The 20773-nt window shown below is 32.3% G+C and overlaps 1 protein-coding gene across 4 annotated transcripts in view; it reads right to left on the reverse strand.

The window, feature by feature from the left end:
• Positions 1–7177: 7177 nt before the first annotated feature.
• Rhogap100f (Rho GTPase activating protein at 100F) overlaps positions 7178–20773 on the reverse strand; it is a 105894-nt gene continuing 92298 nt past the window's right edge. For 2 of the 4 annotated variants that reach the window (XM_076379781.1, XM_076379779.1), the window contains 13 exons: positions 19786–20038; positions 19297–19560; positions 19037–19195; positions 18753–18916; positions 18321–18669; positions 17964–18182; positions 17329–17717; positions 17113–17245; positions 16743–16862; positions 16494–16654; positions 16226–16418; positions 15478–15725; positions 7178–7979 (listed from right to left, as the gene is read on the reverse strand). In XM_076379781.1, coding sequence (XP_076235896.1) covers positions 7701–7979; positions 15478–15725; positions 16226–16418; positions 16494–16654; positions 16743–16862; positions 17113–17245; positions 17329–17717; positions 17964–18182; positions 18321–18669; positions 18753–18916; positions 19037–19195; positions 19297–19560; positions 19786–20038 — 2931 coding nt within the window. In that variant the 3' untranslated portion in view covers positions 7178–7700. Of the gene's footprint in view, positions 7980–15477; positions 15730–16225; positions 16419–16493; positions 16655–16742; positions 16863–17112; positions 17246–17328; positions 17718–17963; positions 18183–18320; positions 18670–18752; positions 18917–19036; positions 19196–19296; positions 19561–19785; positions 20039–20773 lie in introns of all 4 variants that reach the window. The other 2 variants (XM_076379780.1, XM_076379783.1) reach the window with 2 other exon arrangements.

Raw genomic sequence — 20773 nt, forward strand, 5'->3', positions numbered from 1 at the left:
CACCAATCGTGTTGTAAAAAACTGATCCTTTTGAAAATACTTTAGTACTCAATAGAACACCAAATTTCTTTAAAAGAAAATATTTTTCTAAAATGAAATCAAGTGACTACTGAAAAGATGAGACACGTCTATAGTAAAATTAAGGGAGAAAGTTGTTTTGCAAACATTGTTTGTTCACAATTACATTTACATATAACAAATTGATGAGAATCAATAATTTAACTTAAGCGAATACCTTATACAATTTTTTTTACCTTGAATCTCGCGACGATTCGAAGTTTTCTAGAAAATAGCTAAAGACGATTTGACACGACTTGATTAAGCCTGAATAGTAGAAAGTCGATGCTTGCATTTTGCTTATTTTTTCAAAATAATTTTCCGCAGAGCGCAGAAATATCGACCACGCTCCTAACTGTTTTCCTAACTGTCTTTAAATCATAGAAAAATCATGGATAAAATTTTTTATCTTTTTCTCTCACACACATATTTTTTTATGTTTTTTTCAGAAACATTTCAGTATGACAAACGTGGTCCATCGTATATACATACGTAGTTTCTTATATGTTAGCGCTAGTATTCGACGATTAAAAAGATTTATATACGCGGAGAAACTAAATGACACTGGTGCTGAATCATTGAAGAAATATACTCTTCTGATCTTAAAATTATGTAAAGATGTTCACTTAGACACCTTCGTATTCTATTACAGGTCCTGATAAAGTTTCAAAATTTTCAAACTTTACACTCATTTCTGCATCTATTTTCTAAATTTGAAAATTAGTCGATTTCTGAACGTCTTCCGTTTATTACACATTTTGAATTTATTGTGTTGTAGAAACTCTAACGAAAAATTGTATCTTCCAGATATCCTTATCAAAACACAACATTAAAATTCGTAAAGAAATGCTTTACCGTGTTCTTTTTTATTTTCTGTAATGTGTTTTCTTCCTTATTTTGTGCTATCATCAATTTTTCGTTTCAATCGTTTATGATTATTCATGCTTAAGTTTCCATTGATTTTAGTACTTCCCGAGGAAATAAATGTTTTGCATTTATACTTTAAATTTTTATTTTTCTCTTTTCAACGGTTTATTCATTTTTTCTATATTGATATATATATAGATAAGAATGATAAATCTGTTTCTTCATTTCTTAAATTTTCTTCTTTTCTTTAGAAGAAGAGTTACCGTTTTGCTTCTTTCTTTACCAAGGAATTCTACTTCAATGAATCGTGCACTGGTCATTTGAACACATCTTTTTCTGTACAAGAAAAAGATGTACTCTAGCTTATCAAAATCATGTCGGCCTATAAAATATCGCGGGGTCATTGTAAAGAAGAATAAAATGACATGAAATACGTGCCACATGGTAGAAAATACAAGTTGCTGGGTCAACATCTTTTTCACATAAAAATCGAAGTACTCTCAGTGATTATTCGATTGCACAAGAGAATCAGGTAATACGAGCACAATAAAAAATTAGAGATTTTTATACCGGTATTATGCCCCTTGTTCTAGTTCTTTTGTGGCTCTACCCTATTTCCTTTGATTCTTCTGTAACATTGTTTTTCTCTCTTCTCGTTTTCATATTGAACAGATCGAAATTGACAAAAAAATTTAGGAAACATCGAGAACACAAACGTTAATGTGTCAGACTCAGTTCCTTTGCTTAGCTTTTTCCAATCAAGGGGTTGCTTAACAGTGATACAACATCTTTCGAAGGATATCCTTCTTTTAGACTAAAGCAAACCATAATTTTATTGTATAACAATGGTTTTTCCTTGTTTCTTCATAATATTCAAAGTGTCTCTAAACTGATACTAAAGCAGTGGAAATTTTTGTAAAAAGCAAGACACTAGGCACAGATTATTTATTGTAACATTGAAGAATAGTAAATATTTTATTATTTCTTGTAAAATTCATGAATTTTATACTTATGATTTGTTAATTATCATTCATAACTGATTGTCCCAACATGTTATTTGTTACTTGAGTACTCAATGATTCTATATTAACAGATAATTTTTAACTATACTCCATACTACATCACTCTGAAAAGCATATAAATATTTGAAAAATTATTTCTTTGAAATGTAGTATTTTGCTTTTCACTTTGAGTATTCCCAATGCCATTGTACCAATTCAAGAATATTTATAATAAAACATCACTTGCTATCTTCAATTCTTTCTGTGAAAATGCTCTTTATATTATGCTCTTTATATTAAATGCTCTTTAGATTAAGATGAACTACTTAGACAAGTAGATACACATGTTTTTAAGTAATCATACTGGTCATATTATTTCGAATATACGTCTTTTTCTAGCATTAAATTTTCACAGTAAATGAATCAAAGAAGCCTAAAAGAGATGTAAAAATAAATTCATGAGCAATAATTTGAAATCCTGCGATAGACATGTATCATTCATTCCATTTAAATTTTCATTAATAATTATGTATACATAGCTCAATATATAGGTATAGGTATATATAACAACAGTCAATTATATAAAATTGCGGCAGTGTGCTTTCATGTATAATATAATTAATGGTACCACGCCTTGAATACGTGATATTATCGTTAATTAGTAAAATTAAACGTTGAGGAATGCTGGATATCAGAACATTTTTTGTTTGAAGGAAAATATCAATGTTAAGGGAACTTTTATATTTATATACAAAGGATGAGGTGATTCAATTATGTGATTATAGAAAATAATTTTTTTTTCAAAAAAGATAATTCGATCATTGTATAGATTTGATTAAATTATCTTGATGATAGCTTTTAATTACTAAGGTTTCTATTCCTTCCAATAATTTGTTTTACAATATTGTTTCCTGTAGCATCTTGTACAGTTATATCTTATAAATTTTTTCATTACAGTATCTTTTACTGTAGAATTACTTTTTACAATATCGCTTGTTAAAATATTGTTGCTGTTAATATTTAACCCTGCAATATTTTTCATTGCAATGTCTTTTCTAATGATGCATATGTTTTAATTGAAACTTTTTACAGTGCTTTATATTGTAAATATATTGGTTTTGTTATTTCTTACAAAACTTAGAGTAATGATTAGAAAATATTTTACTGTATCAAAATGACAAAAACTAGAGATTGCCATTGCCAAAGTACAAAATATATAAAGTAACAGCATAGATGTAAAAGGTAGTGATAGGATTCTGTAGCATATGTGTACAATTAAATGAATTATGTCAAAATATTTTATCATACAAAATATTGAAGTCCTCATCATGACAGGTCAATTGACGAGAGTCCAATTAAGAAATTAGGTAATTCCAATCCCTCCCATAAAATTATAAACATTATTATGTAAGTATCAAAATTCCACAATGACTGTAGAGAAATTATAATTAAAATTCTATTACTAATAGTTTGTTATTTAATTCATACAATTCATACTATTTTTATTCAAAAGAAGATTTAAATCCTACAGCTTTGTATCCCACCTTTTTTAATCCTGAAATAGAAGTAATTATATGTACAATTCACAGGAAGAGACTAGAAGCAACTTAGGTTCTACAGAAAAATATGAAAAGAATGACGATATCCGGCGTTCCACTACGTTTGAACATCGAACGACAGTTAAACAGTAGGGGATTCCATACAATTAGAATGTAACTATACGAATGTACACTGAGTTATATAATGATTTTCGACTATTCATAACAAACAACGCTTCTGGTGACATCCTCTACCGAGATACCACCGATAAAACTAACGCTGTGCGAAAAAGGAAAGTACACTGACGTGCGCATACGCATATAGGTATATCCATACGTTATAACAGCGATGCCCAATAAAAATGACAACTAATCAAATACCTAAATGAAAAAATTTAGGATGGTACTAATTGGTCAAGTTGATTCTAAGGAATGTTGTACAATGTATAATTATTTTTAAATGCTATTCATCACATGTGATGAATTCTTCTATTAATTCAATTTATTATGAATTTTTGACTAAATTAGTTCCATACGTAAATTCTTTTTATTAATTTAGATTTGTTTTGTTTTGTTTTTTGTTTAATCAAGACAGTACTGATTGTAACTAATAAAGCTTTAACGTACAAAGCTCTATTGAACGACGCTGATATATGAACGATGTATATATAATATGCTATTTATGCAGATTGTTTTCTCTTACGAGGACACGAGCGAATAAAATGAATGTCAATGTTAACCCTTTGAATGTCGATTTTCTCACAACAGCGTATTTTTATTAATATTAACTTCTAGATAACTTTAAACTTTAATTTGTGATTATTTTTACATAAAAACTAATACATTGTTAAAATAAAACTTAGCAAAGAAAATTAATATTTTTTTCAAAGGGTTAACATGTATTTAGCAATTCTAGTATTATTTTTGCTTATATAAGGTCATATACATTATTTATATGAAGTTTGCTAACAAGTTTATCCAGTTTAGAGTATTCGTAGAACTTTAAATGAGATGAAAAAATAATTTCTATACGAAATTATGTTACTAAAAAAATATTGCATAGTAGAAATAATTTCTTTTCAATATTAATTTCTTTGAATGTAGAGAAAAAAGAAGAAGATAATATTGAAATTAGGTCAGAATAGTTGTTTTCATTACATATTATATTTTCAGACATTATAAATTTTTAATAAGATCACTTTCTGTATTGTTGTAAGTAAAAATATCTAAGATTGAAACTATTAATTCTTCTTCCGTGACTGCCAATAAATTAATATATTTTAATAGATACTTTTCATAAACGTTTTGATCTAAATACATTCAAGTTCAAGAAACTTATTAAATTGAAATGTAATCATTCACTTTTTTATGAAATAAAATGTTTAAACAAAATGTCTTCGTGAAGAATTTAAATAGATTTACAATTTCGCCGATTAAAATATATTTTCAAATATAACACATTGACTGGGAGAGCTATGAAAAGTTAACTGGAATTGTAATTTCTAGTAATTGTTGTAGTACTTTGCTTTGTGTTTATACAAGAGTTTACATATATAGATAACATTACCATCTAACAGTAATATTAATAATAGTCGAGTAATCACTCGTGTCCTCGTCGACGAGATCGTAGAACAAACGAACCCCGGTTGCATCCTGAACATAGAGTGTTTTCTGGTTCGTCCCCTTAAAATGTTTTTTTCTTCTTCATGTACACAATAATACTGCCTATGTTTAGTCGTTTACAAGTTATAATTAATCTTTTTACTTGTAATTATTATCGTTTCTCGGTGAGTTTGACTCCTTTCCCTTGTAGCTTCATGTGATCCATTTCTTCCGTGTTTCTTCTTCGTTCTTTGTTTGTCGATTTACTATTGTCAACTTGTACAAGTCTTGGAGTCTTGAAAACTTACATACATTATGTATAATCGTAGCGTCTGCGTGCACTTGTACTGTGCTTTCTTGTTTTCTCCCAGTTTTTCTATTTTGTTTATTTATCTGTGCACGTATACATGGACGCAGTGTATATCAACAGTTCCTTTGCGTGTTTTGTATACGCGGGCTAGCTAATCTCTACAAGTAATAGTTTTTTATCAAAAGCACATGTATATCATGACTAGCCTATTTGTGTATATATAATATGTATATATATAATATATATATATTTATATATAGTATATTGTATATAAACTGAACGTTGTATCTATTTAATTTGTTCATTTTTCTCTTTTGTATCTCTTGTTGTGTCTATTCCGTGTTTCCATCTCATTTTTTCAACATACCATTTTCTCTTCTTTTATTTTTTGCGTCCAGTATAAGTAGTTTTTGTTGTCTTTTATCATCTGAAACTAAAATCTTCTTCTGGAACTCTTTACTTGAGATCTCAGAGTTTTGGCCAGCCAAGAAATAGCTTGAACATTATTGAAAGATTGATTGAAGAAGTTATAGAATTTCTTAGAATTGAGAATGTACACAGTGAATCCCCCTTATTCAGTACTAGTTTCAGTTCTTCATCAGTCGTTTTAGAGATTTGTGCAATTTGGGACACTGGGGAATAATTTTTGTCATTTTGTTTCTTCAAGTTTAACTTCCATCTGGTGATTTCTTTCACGAATAATCGACTTTGGACCCATGAGAGAAGTTTGATGAATCTCAACATAGGATAGTAAAGAAGTTTATGTTTTCAAAATTGTCTTCTATGGTATTTGTGCGCGAAAGAAAAACTTTGATGCTCCCAATAATGGACTCTAGTCTTCAGATCGAAAAAAGATTTAACAAGTTTAATAATCGAATTTTGTGCAAGGAATTGCAAATTAGAAACCTGTCTCTTGACGTACGTATATCATTAATCTTTACAGTGTTTGATAATAATAAAATTAACTTTGTTTGCAACTAAAGAGTAAACTTGATTCTTAAATATTCCTATAACATTAGTTTATAAATGTCTTTTTTAGTATGGCATACTTTCAGTATACTACAAAAAGAATTTTTTTGAAAATCTCGTAAAAGGTTTCCGGTTAGTCGTCAGATCGACAATTTTAGCGTTAGATTTATAGTTTCTTCCGCGACGATTTTGTAACGAATGCTTAAGGTGGTCCCATTACTCGCGCTTCATTTCGTTTGGGAAACAATAATCGCTTTTATTGTGCGCCTGGCGACAGGATTCAGCCTTCATTCATAATAATTATACGGTTCACGGTTATTCAACACATTTGTTTTAGAAGAATATGTGTAAAACTCGACGCGCTGACTGCTGAAAAACACGTATAAATATTTTAAAATACAACATCACAACAAAGAAAACACTTTCTCTAACGCAGTAACAATGGAATAATATTTTTAAAGAAGGAATCACTGAGTAGAAAATGTCAAACACAGTATTGACTAGATTTAGGTCTTTGGTTCACCCTTTTACATTGTTCTTAGAACAATTCATGTTAATAATTCAATTACACATTCAATAAGAAACTATTATAAGCTCTATCAGACTTCTAAACAAAAGCAGTCAACGCGTTAACTTTTAAAGAAATTGAAGAAAAAAGATTTACTTCTTTTTCTGTAGATTTTATCAACAAACTATAAAAATCTCATTAAGATTCTTTTCAAAGGAAGACTCTTAACACTTGCTTATCACTTTGATTTTCATTGAAATTTACAAAAATTCTAATTTTATGGATTACTTTAGTTTGTCCAATATATTGACTTTGAGAATAAAAATTCACAATATCATTTTAAATAAAAATTAATAATAACAATCTAAATATTTGTAAAATATGTCTACGTCTTATGCATTACAAGCTCAACGAAGTAATATGTTTAGTGATTTTTGTCAGTATAGCTGTAAAGCAGATATTTTGGTTGATAAGCAATGTCCTAAGAGATTATTTTCATTCTCCCTTTATTAGTCATTTTAAAATAACCACACACACAAACAATAAAAACTCCCAACCAATCAATTACCTGTTTCAAACAGACCTAAAAAGTCCCCTAAATTTCATTTCTTACAATTTTCATCCATAATTTCTTGAGATTGCTATACTTTTCATCACCAGTGTTGGAAAGATTTTATCTGATTGATAATGTAAACTTTAATATTAGATTATATCTTAGATCACCAAACAATTACATTGTTGGATTCTCAACACTGCTTTTAACAATTTCTTGAATCATCAATCAAATGAAGACGTTTAAGCTATCCAAGGTGGACACCCCATAACTAATTAGTGTATTAAATTAGACTCTAATGTGTCTTGGGTATGTGTTGATGTCTATCGTCATCACTGGCCTCAGCATCACCTTCAACACCTCTCTCGCCTTCTTCTGGTTGTGGTGTATTTCCTTCCTCGGTGTCCACGCTGCTAGTTGGTGTGATTTGTTCTGTTCCAGGGCCAGTCGAGTCAGCTGTGGTTCTTTCGTTGCCTTTTTCAAGTCCAAAGCCACCCAGGAGGCTCTTGTTAATTGGTTCTGGCGAGGCTTCCGACTCCTCGCTGCTAGGTGAACCGGGAGACGAGACTATCACCTGTGCAAACAGAGACGCCGTACCGTCAGCGTCATTGCTCGTTAACTGTACATTCTCAGAATTCAACTAAAGTGGTTTGAAAAAGAATCTTAATTCTTTGTACTACATCTGAAATGACAATGAAATTTGTCCCAAATATTACATATTTCATTTAGTTCCGTATTAAAATATAGAAACATATTTCGGACAAAGTACAAAGAATATATTATCAATAGGTGTGGAATGGGAAATGAGAATGATGGTGTATGACTATATATGAGATAGATACAATTTTTTTGGTATAGAAAGGACTCTAGAGGATTTTTAAAGCAAGTATAAGGCACTTTTGAAGAAAACCTTTTTGGACAAGACCTTAAGTTTTGATAGCTATATGTACAAAATTGAGTGTAAGTACATAAGAGATAAAGTGAATCTAAGATGACATAACTATATATTATTTAGAAAGAATTTTAAAATAACGTCATATGCTAATGCGTGGTTGAAGTTTTATATTTACAGAGTTTGTTATTAGTGCTGAAATATGAAGAACTTACATGCCACACATTATTATAGTATTTTGCATACTAAGGTTTTAAGTGTTTGAGTCTTTAAATAACTTAGGTTCTATATATCAGAATTATAACTAACAAGGAAAGTATTTAACCTTGAAAATTCTGATATCAACTGAAATTTTTTGTTAACATAAAGCACAATGAAGGATGTAAGAAATAGTTTTCTTCCTGGGGAGATTGAATTTGAAATACTGAAATCAGCCCCTAAACTTTAGCATCAAAAATTTTTAAATTCTCTTATTCCTTTTATTTTATGGATATAATTATATAACTATATGAGATATAACAAAGCTGTATATACAAGAATTATCTTTTTGTAATTATTTAGGTTATCAAAAAAAATTATTTTTGCAATTCATAAGGCAAAGACAAATCATTTTTATTGTTCTTTTGTAGCATTTTAATGTTTTTCATAAAAGCATTAAAAGTACACTCTTCCCTTTTGTTTGTAAAATTGCACAAACTCAGATCATTCTTCTAGAGATGAATAATATTTATTAAAAACATATTATTTATTTACTTCTTGTATCATTAAAAATTTGAAACTATACTAAGTTTTGTAACACAACTATATCTTTAAAACACTTATACAGGGTGTCCCAGCGAACACTGTACAGTACGTTATTTCCTAAAGTATTAGAGATAAAAAAAATTGTTTATACAGGATTGCATGGTTCGACAGGGCCAATTTATTAGCGAAGGCGAATTTTTTGTAACATTATTATTATATGAGATATGATGGTCAAGTTTGGTTTTTTAAATGGAACTATATATTTGTTTACAGATCAGTTGATAGTGTGTTTCAAGATGAATCCAGTGACGTCTAATTTATATACTTTTTTAAATTAATTTCCGAGATATTGTGCCTACAAATTTAATGATTTTCGTCGGAAGAGAACTTTAGTAGGTATCGGTTTCAAGGAGTAATGCCTAACACGCGCCATCGGGAGGAAACAATAGACCGTCCGCAGTACCTGCTGGTCAGAAAGGTTCTCTTCCGACGAAAATCACTAAACTTGTAAGCGCAATATCTCGAAAATTGATTTAAAAAAGTACATAAATTAGACATCGTTGCATTCGTCCTAAAATACACTATCAACTGATCTATAAAAAAATATATAGTTCCATTTAAAAAACCAAACTTGACCATCATATTTAATGTAATAATAATGTTATAAAAAATTCGCCTTCGCTAGTAAATTGGCCCTTCGAACCATGCAATCCTATATGAACTATTTTTTTTATCTTTAATACTTTAGAAATTAACGCACTATACAGTGTTCGCTAGGACACCCTGTAGATAGAGAAAAATGTCACACGGTAAAGTTGAATGGTTTAGAATGGAGCATGTTTTGATATTAATTTTCTACATTTTTTGCATTGCTGCAACTAAAAGATTCAACTGCATCTATTTTTGACATCAAACGCTATATTTTTAAATTTTAAGTACTCTGCAAGAAAGTATTAAGGGGCTTATACTTTAAAACTATTAATTTAAAAGTTAATTTAAGGCATTTAAAAATGCCTTAAGCCATTTACTTACCAAAATTGGTTTTGATATCATTTAATACCTATAACAAATATTCAAATATAGCTCCATCATGCTCCAAACATTTTTGTCATCTTTATTTTCCATTATTTAAAGTACGAAACAGTAATGCAAAAAAAATGCAAAAAAACTAATATCAAAACATGCTTCATTCTAAATCATTCAACTTTGTCCTATAACATTTTTCTCTGTATACACAACATTTTAAAGATACAGATTGTCTTCGTTGAGTGGGGCATCCTGTATTTATATTGATTAGTACATGTCAATGTGAATATAGGTACATGTCAATGTGAACATACATTGATTAATATACAGTGTTTGATAACAGGGATTCGAAATTTGAAGGGATGAGCTTAGATGATGAAATAGGACGAAAATAAAAAACGACAAAATTGCATTTTGTCTTAATTGTTACGAAAACGTTAAAAATTTATTTAAGAACAAGTTCCAAGTCAAACATATTTTACGCGTATTTTAAGCGTTTTCTCAACAATTAATAACTCAGAAACGAAGCCAGAAATGCAATTTTGTTTATCTTCATTTTTGTCTTATTTTGGCATGTAGAATCACCACTTAAATTTTCTGATAACTATCAAACACCTTGTACAATGAAATATTATACTTATACTTTTTCTTACCTAAAGAAATAGTGCAGTAATAAAATCATAATACCTATTTAATATTGTAATTTTGTGGATTTAAATATATGTATATTGTGAATTTTAATTAGCATGAAACTTTAAATTTGATGGCGTGAATCAGTATTAAATGTTAAGTAAGCAACTTTTATACTTACTCTACCCTCATAGTGTCACAAAATTGTATGTAGTATGTGATAAATAAAAACATAAAAACTTTAAAGGCTGATTTCATTGTTTTATAGTAGATTTTTTTCATAGGAAAAAATTGTCCTTTGCATCTTTCATTGTATTCTAAATTTATACTAACAATAAGTTTCACTAATAGTTGCAGAATTTTTGAGTTCTAATATTTTCCAAATCAGGTCTTTAAAGAATGAAGGTCAGGTATTTGATGCAATATTTAAGTAACTGCAAGTGGCAAGAACTTGATTTCAGTTCAATTAAAACATTTTAGTATTGTTTCGCAATTTAAATTGAATGTTAAAATACATTATTTATTGTTTAAAGATGTGGAAATAGTATCAAACTGAATTCAATACACTTACAGCATTTATGGTACAACTGTCACATCTTAGATGCATTAATAATTACTGAGATTGACTACAGTTATTAAAAAGTATAATATCTTCTGTTTTCTACCTATAATTTGTTGTTTTCTTTTCATTTTTCCTTTAAATTCGTCAAAACCTACACTATCAAAGATAAAATTAGTTTTATGAATTTATTAACTCTAGCAATATAGATGATCCAAGCATCTCCATACTCATGACTACACGTCAATCCACTTGGACCTATAGGCTTTCTTTGGAAACAGTTAAAAGACTGATTAAAAGAAGGAGGCATTTTAAAGTACTATATATCATTATATCAGATTCATTTGGTTTTTCCTTTTTTAAATAGAACTATTTTATTTTATGAATGTTAAGGTTGGATATTTTATAATAACCTGCCACATTCTTTTAAGAGAATATAATATCGCCACTGTTTTCTCAACCAGCTATGAACACATATAGGATCTTTGAGAACCATAGTTCAAAATTTATAAATATTTATAAAAATACTAACAAAGCATACAACAGCAAAAATAAATAACTTTGAAATATAACTGGTTAATCAATATAACTAAATAACAATTATCATTGTCTCAATGATCCTGTATTCTTCTATGAAAGAATATATGTATGTTATGAAGATTATTATTTGAAAACACATAGACTGTGTAGAAGATTATGGAAAGTGACAGACAAGAATAAATTTATGTATTGGACTTCTCATGTTTAACTTGAGCCATGCATGTTGTAACAATAACTAAAGGCTGATGATAACGCGAATGAAAACGATAATAACGATAATACCTGTGCAAGAAGCGGCGTCTCTGTGTTGTCAGCGGTTTGGTAGAGCCGGCAATTTGCGCTTGCTCTGAAGAATAAGTGCCCAAACGAAAAAAGATAAAGAAGACAACGTAAATCGTCACTATAATTGGAAAGATAAGTCGAGAGAAAGACTGGAGGCGCAAAAGAATGAAAATCATAAACGACCACTGAGATCGGTACACCCAAGTAATGTACAGAACTGACATTGAGACATGCACGGAGGCGTTTTGGTGTTGTCATATTTACACGATTCGTCGCGACCTAACTTTTGCAAATTTCTTGTTGTACAGAACATATTTATTCTCTTATTTAACATTTCTTAGAATAATTAATTTTACGAAACATAAAAGAAATTAAAATTTTAAGAAATAGATAAATATATTTCAAGTTCTTAACAACACATTTTTAGTTAGATTCGAAGAAAAAATTCTGAAGAAATGTTTACGAGTAAATGTGAACTGCACAATGAATAATTTGCACTGCTTGACACTAAAATTCAACGTCGAGAATCACTGTGATTTGAATCGTCGCGTACTTAAGGGGGTAGACTAGGATATTGCAGAGAGGTGACATTACCGAGAAAATGTGAGAAAAATGAGTTTACGGAAGCTAACTTTTTGTTCTCGTATGAGAAGCTTTTGAGCTGGGGAAGGGTTCATTCGAAAGAAAAAGGTTCAGTGGAGCGCACTTTGGTCACGATTTCGTTCAGAACACTCTCTAAATTACATAAATATGCTTCGATTGGCTGTGAATGGTTGATTTTTGCTCTACTTTATGACATTCGTATTACTAAATATCAGCAGAATTTCGTTAAATAACGATCAGAGTGCGTTCCACTGAACTTTTTTCTTTTGAATAAACCCTTTCCCAGCTCAAAAGCTTCTCATATAAGGACGAAAAGTTAACTCCAGTAAACACATGTCAAGCATTACACTTTTGGCTGGGTTATCGATAAAACAGTAAAATATATGACAAGTTTAGTTAGGTTTGCGTAAACAAGGTGACGCCTGATTAGGAAGGCTGTCGATATGGAATCGGAAATTGTCACACCCATCTTGGCGACGTGCATTACTGAAAATTTCCCTTTCCATTACATACACTATCGAATCAGTTACATGTATGTGAACTTAGTATTTCGGACTACTTCGGACAGCTTGAGAAAGTCAGAAGAGAATGTGAATTTAAAGTGAAGCTTACTCTCTCGCTCCTGAAACTCAGACGTTATCCAAGTTGCGGGCAAGCGGCACGAGCCACGCGCGATCTTTTTGATTGTTCAAATATTTTCACTTTCCAACTTACAATTACAAGAAGACTTTTCGGTGTGCAATTATAATAAGGTAAGCAATTATACAGGATGAAGACAATCTTGGAGATTATGATATTAGGATAGAAGACAATATAGAATTTCTTAAATGTGTAGTAAATACGTGATGAATTGTCAATTTTTTAGCCTACTGTTCTATTTCAGTTATTGATAACCTAGAGTACCTAGAGCGCTACCCATGTTCCTTCCGTGCTTTGCCGAAAAGTTCAGTATTCCTAACTTTATAATCAGTTGTGGATAATTTTGCCTGACTGTTTGCATAATCGTATAATTGCATAAGCCGATATTGGATTGCAAGATTAATACATACTGTTGAATTTGGAATAAAACATGTAATATTTTTAGTTATTATGAAAATATAAAAATTATCAAAAATAACATAAAAAAATTTTTTTTGTACAGACATACATTTTGTATAGACACAAAATTTCGAAAAAACGGGGGTAAAATTGAATTTTTATAAACAATTCGTTTTTTCGAAATTGTTTTAAAGCCATCTTATAGGTATTGAAAAACAGTAAAACTTTTGTGTACATTTCTTTATAATGCTTATACTTTGTGAGCTATAAGCACCGAAATGAAAAGGGTGACTTGGATTAAAGGGGTAGTTTCTCCTTTAAAGGTACGTATGGGCAACTACTTTGTACGGCAAAATTCTTAGGTAGGACCATAGAATAATTGTACAAAGTTTCATTAAAATTGGCGATTAACACTCACCGAACTTCCCTTGTGAGTTATTGTTAGCTTTTCGCACCTAGAGTGTGGATTATATAGCTACATTATTATCACGATAAATGTGAAACAAATGTCTTTTCAAATATTTGATCCAAATATTCTTAATTTTATGTGTATTTAATACTGCATAAAAATAAAACAATACATATTGCTCATAATTTATCTATCATAATGGGGCTCCGAAAACTTGTGAAGTCTCGAACCTCTTGAAGAATAGGTCCGTCGCTGCCCCCTTTTAAAACAAATCGAAAAATTAAAATATTTGGACAACTGAAAAGGTCGTGCGTAGCTCGTGTCGCTTGCAGTTGAATCTCAGCGTTTCAAGAGCGGAAGAGTAAGGGTCACATCTGCCTTCTCTCTCGAATTCCTTTAGCTGCAGGTGCGCCGAGATTACATACATGTGCTCGTGTAATAGTATGTATAATGGAGGGGGAAATTTTCTAAATCGCGTGCTCAACTCAGAATCATAGAGTGTCTCCATCTCGCCTTTATTAGACAGCTACGTGTCTGTAGGTAATGCTATTCCTGTAACGAAAACTGTAACGGCAGATACCGACTTGTCAATCTCGAAAAGTCACGTGACTACTCTACCCCCTTAATGATAATTGAAATGAGCAGATGTATGAATGAGTAAAATGAATGAACGGACGTCTTATTGATTAGTGAATGATTTCGCAATTATGAAAGCACGATAGGGTTGATCTGCGAAGCGAAATAAAGGAAAATAGAGTCTTTTTACTTTGCCTACCATGCTATTCACAACACGCTTTAGATAATGCATATAGGAAACGGATAAAGAAGCGGAGAGCGAGATTGTTGTCGGATTGCTTGAAGTAATTGGTTTAATTTTCCTGGTCTTTCTTTCAATAAATATTGGAAAAACTATTAGGCCTATAATTATGTAGTAGCATAAGCTGTGGTTTAAATTGCTATATTTAAAAAATATGTAGTAAATAAAGACCAGAAAACTTATAATTTTTTATACTGCTTTCACCTTCCTCTTATGTGTTCTCTACATGTAAATTTAAATTGTATCGTAATTGAGTAGAACAGAAGTCGACAAACTATAGCCTGCCATCTTTTTTTGACTTTTGCTGAAACTATTATTTGGAATTTCAATCGAATGGTTTCATTTGAGTCAATTTATGTATTCAATTATAATTTCTAACCGAAAATTTATTCAGAAATGCTTGAACAGTGTTTCTAAATTCGTTTAAGTTACTTCGTATGTTAGCAACAGTAGAGAAAGACACGTTAAAGAAAGGCGGAAGGTTGAAACGAATGTCTTCAAGATAAGGTAAGAGTACCTAAAGGTCACTGACCTGTCGAGGCTTGACCGGTGGAGGTGGACGAGTGGAGGACGCGAGGGCTGCGGTTACTGTTGGGAGCTGTTGATGAAGTGAGTGTTGCTGCTGCCAGGGCAGCCCTGTTCGTCCCAATGTTCCCTGCAGTTGCTGCTGCACCTGTTGCTGCTGTTGCTGCTGCGGCTGCTGCAGATGTTGACTGTTGTTGTGTTCGGTTGTTGGCGTAACTCGAGGAAGCGCTGAAGCGACTGAAGAAATCTTCCGAACTGTCTGTGAAATGAGCGACTGATTATTCGGTTCTTATTCTTCAGGTTCAGTTGTTTAATTTTCAGAATGAACCAATCATCACAATTAAATTTTAAAAGTAAAGTTTGAAAATTATCATACAGAAGTATTTTATGGTATCTTAAAGTTTATGTTGATTAAAAAATGGAACAAATTTTAGTCTCGAATATAATATAATAAGGAATACAGAAGTAACAGGTTATAGTTACGCATTTCATTAGAGAATATTTTAGTAAATAGTTATTCGTTTTCGACCGATCGAACAAAGCTGATGGTTGTTTAAATTGAAAAGTTGGTTGCAATTATTGTGTATCGTTTGCTTTCTATAAAGTCCGTTGACTTTTGTTTCCAACTAAGTCCTAGAACAGAATTGTCTACTTCCTCGTGAATAGTTACACACACGGATCCAATGGATATAACTATAACCGGACCTTACTGTAGGTTATTTTTTTCAAAGTATTACTAGAAATGACGACATTACCTGACTTAACTGGCCATATTTCAAGAAGGTATTTCAGTACTGCGATTGGTTGTTGGAAATCCAAAGGTGGTCCATTTTCCTCCGAATGAAGCATTAGAACTGGTCCGAAACATACTGCCAAGCTCGCTGGTGACATCTTATTGCATTGTGACACTACCATTGCCAAGTGATCCAGCAAATAAATTAGTGTGCACTGTTATCAAAACAAAATTAAATAAATACTATTATAATAATGCATCTGTAAATTTGAAACCAGTTAAATACGAACCCTGTTCACTTTCGGTAAGCAATCGAGTATACTGAACATAAGTTTAGCATTGCCTTGTGGATCATCTGGTAGACAAACAGCAAGTGCATCAACCATCATTTGGTAGAGGCACTTCGTGAATAGTGGTTCTGGAAGTTCTCGTAGATAGTCCTTAAGTACGCCTAAAAATTAATTTCGGAGGTAAAATTAGTGTGTGAAGTAGTTATATATTAAAATATCTTTGTTGTAAGTGATAGTTAAAAAATATACCAGTAATAACATTAATGTCAGGGACATTATCAGGTGATAAATTTACTGAACGAGCATTTCTCTCAAAAGCTTCCCTAAGTATCCTCTTTTTCGTTGCTGATCCACAAAGTCTGTACAAACCTATAACCCACAAATAAAATAACATTATTATATGGACAAACTAATACTAAATACTACAACATGTAGGTAATTTTAATTGTTTTTAACCCTCGGACGGTGGAAGATTTAACCAATCGCATGGGAAGTTATGGATCTATTTTGGATTCAGACACCGTCAGCTAAGGGTTAATGTAGAGGAAATAAAACCATTGAAATTCTATGTTGGAAACTAAACAAATTATATATTTAGAAAGAGAAAACAAATATTTACCGATAATGTCGAGACCTCTTCGTTCAACTTCCTCAACGCATCGCCAGACGATTATGGGTACATTTGGCACGCCCATCGCGAGGGCAGTAGAAACACCACCAGGAACTCCACCAGTTTTACTTTCTCGACTTACCTAAAAATTGAACAACATTATCACTAAATAATTTTGTTAATTCTTTTTGAATTTTTTAATTTAACCCTCAAAGTAATACTAACCACCGTATCAAGGTCAACGCCAAAGAGAGGCGCAACTCTAGTGGCCAAAGATATCACTGGAAGTCCTCTTCTTCGGAAGGTTTGCTGAGCATCAGTGTATCGCAGTCTTAAGTAGATTGTGCCACGTGGTTCGACCTTAACGGCCAACTGATGAACTGGTGACTCTTTTAAGAGAGTAGCTAGATGTACGGATCCCTTATAACAAAGCTTGTGCCTATATTGTGGGTCCCAGGAGTAAACAAGCAGGTCTAACTGCCGGTTACCAACAAGGTCTAGTTCGAAGGTCTCATCCCAGTCAAACATCAGATCACCAGTGCGTACTACTGTCCTTGCCTTATGTACTCTGTCGCACTCCAATACGCAGTACAAGTCCCTCAATCCACAGCTGGCTGTTTTAATAACCCAATAGGAGACACATTTCAACATTTATTTGATACGATAATGGAATCTTAAATCATGATGTTAATATTTTCGCAGCTTGAGTACTAAATAAGATTTCACACTGAACAGCTGGATATTGTCTAACATTCGAGAGTTTTAGGGCGTTGGACCGACTAAGTAGATTCAAATAAAAAAGAAAAACAAACTGTGCGATGGAGAAGTTGCCTACAGGTTGTGCATACTCCCAAACGTACCTAAATTAGGCTGACCTGATGGTGTAGAGGGCGTAGTGGCTGCTGATGAAGACGTCGTCGACCGAAGCCCACGTCCTGCTAACAGATGAACCCAAAGCAATCCGCTAACCCCACTTGCCAAATCACCACTGCTGGTTTCCCCGAGAGAACTCAAGAGGGAACTAGTTGAGCTCGGAGTCCCTACAGTTGGCGGCTTCTCTATTTTATATTTGAGGAACTCTGAAGTAATATAAAAAAAAATTTATTATAAAAAGCAGTAAAAACATTGCTCAAAAACTTTATCTGCTATTTTAAGAATTTTAAATATTTTAGAGAGATTGTCAGAATTAGCAGAAAATTAAGCCGAAGTTAATATACCTGCAGGATTAATATCTAGCAGTCTTTGATCCTGAGTTCTGGTAGGCGTAGGGGTAGGTATGCTTCTTGTTGATTCTAGATCCAACAAATTTCTAATTCTTCTGACTGACGTCGCCCTTTGGGTAGTTGAACTACTAAGAGACGGTTTTTGGCTTGTTAAAGATGTACGAGCACTTGAAGCTACCGAAGCAGGTCTTGGATTAGTTGCTCCTCGGTGACACGTTGAGCTAATCGCTGTTGATGCTCTTAGATTAGCTAGGTTTACTTGTTGTGCCGATGCTGACCTTGTCGAGAGACGATCCAGCGTACTGGAGAGTGGTCTGTACGCACTGTAGCTACCGTATTCAGCCTTTTAAGATGAAACAAATTATTTTTCATATTCTTATAAAATTTTAATCGATTGAACGATATTATTCAATTTAATATACTTACTTGATTTGCAGCTGCATGAATATTTTCTGCACTATATGTGTAACGCGGTGGCCTACTTGTAGTTGCTCTGATCTGTTCATACAACGCACTGGTACTCGGAGTCCGACTCAACCAAGCTCTATACTCATCTGACGTGAACACACTAGGTGATGACGGTATTCTTCCTGCCATTGACATCGATAGAATTTACATACTCGGTACTTTTAGTTGTCGGACATTTAAAATATTCAGGAAATTAACAAACATTAATTTGTTGAACTCAATCAGATTCGACTATCACCCACCTCTGTCACGCCTGATAGCAGGCAATTCAGGTGCAGAAAGTGCACCGTCACTGTCCTCCTGGTCAATCAGTCCAGATGCTACTGTGCTAAGTCCAGATCTAAGACCAGGCTGCTGGGGTAATGTTCTGCCACTTCTGGGTAACGAATTTGATCTTAAACCTATGACAAAGGAAAAATTCTGCTGTATATGAATTTGAAGTTATTTTCAAATATGATTATCAACTCTATGGAAATTTATTGAAGTTATGATAATAACGAACCAGAGGAACTCTGACCAATTTGTGACCTCGAAAGTGTTGCCAGGTGGGAGACAGCGCTACTTTGAGGAGGATTATTCATGTTGTGCCTGTAGTAATAGTATGCAGATTTCGGAGAACTTGAACACGTTGCTTCAGTGTCTGAAGCATAGTCCAAAGACGGTCGATGCCTTCTTGTCAGAGTACCAAACTGACCTTGCCTCTGAGTAGTGGATGTAGCGTCGCCTTGAGTACCATACCTTGTGTTATATCTCAATGCCGTCGTTCCTGTGTTTATTTAACAAGAAACATTGTAAATGTTTGTGAAATATAATAGCTTCATATTGTTTTGCAGACGGAATAGTAGTGTTCAAAGAAACTCGAGAGTTACAAAGACTTCTATATTTCCACAATTTTATCTTATCACTTAAGTTATCAATAAATTCTAATTTCGTAGAACAAATACTACATGTAAAAGCAGGGAAAAGTAAGTCCAATTATAAAAGTATAGACCTGTTTTTAAGCTAGATCTGAGAAGAGTGTGTCGAGCAGGCGTAGTAATGCTCGTGTAATCGACGCGTGGCAAATGTTGATCTGAGCCACTTCTGGGCATGATTCTTCCCGTACCAGGTTGCTGACCATATCCGTAATGTGATGGTTGAGTCTGATTAGACAGTCTGCTTCCTACTGATTGCATTCCTGCGCCCGTGGACATTCGACGACCACCATTCGAGGGCATTACTGGCCCCGTGTAGAATGAGTGTACCTGAATTTATAAATCCTCGTCAGATTCAACTTTTATCTGTTAAAATAACTTTTTTGTTCCTTGTATCACAGTCAGTTATGCGACCATCGTTACTATTTCAATTTAATCAATAGAAGTGAAATGATCTGAATTGAATTAATTTTTTTTTCATTTAGAGAATAAACTGTTCGACTGTGGTCGAAGGAACATTCGAGTGAAGTAATGTCCCAACACAATAAATGGACCTCTTTATAAAAATTGTCTCAAATCAGTTTTGGGATAGTTTATTTGTTCGTGGATCCATTTATCGTGCAGACTATATCACGGATCATTAGGAAAAGAGGCAATATTTAGAAAAAATGAAATTGAATGCACAGCAAAGCTTATGAGGCAACCAAAAAATGGGATTTACATTATACTAGCGACAAATATATATTAATCCAATTTCACATAGACAGTGACAAATATTTGCCGTTTTCATACTTTAATTTAAAGTTGTATTAAGATTTGTTTAACTTCCTTCATGTTTTGAATGCTAATTTAGATGAAAATATACAAATAATTGTCGACTGTCTAAATATGAGCACGGTGCAGGGGATTGCAGTTATACACAAGTCTAGATATCAAGAAAGAGTTTGTGGTTTCTTTACCTTTGTAAAATCCTGGTTAATATCAATGTAGCATTCATTCATAGAACCGATTAGTCATGTGAAACACGTGGTCGAAACACGAGCGAGCTGTCCCTAAGTCATTTGG

This window comes from Calliopsis andreniformis, chromosome 6 (assembly GCF_051401765.1).
Source record: "Calliopsis andreniformis isolate RMS-2024a chromosome 6, iyCalAndr_principal, whole genome shotgun sequence".
Classification (NCBI taxonomy): Eukaryota; Metazoa; Arthropoda; class Insecta; order Hymenoptera; family Andrenidae; genus Calliopsis; species Calliopsis andreniformis.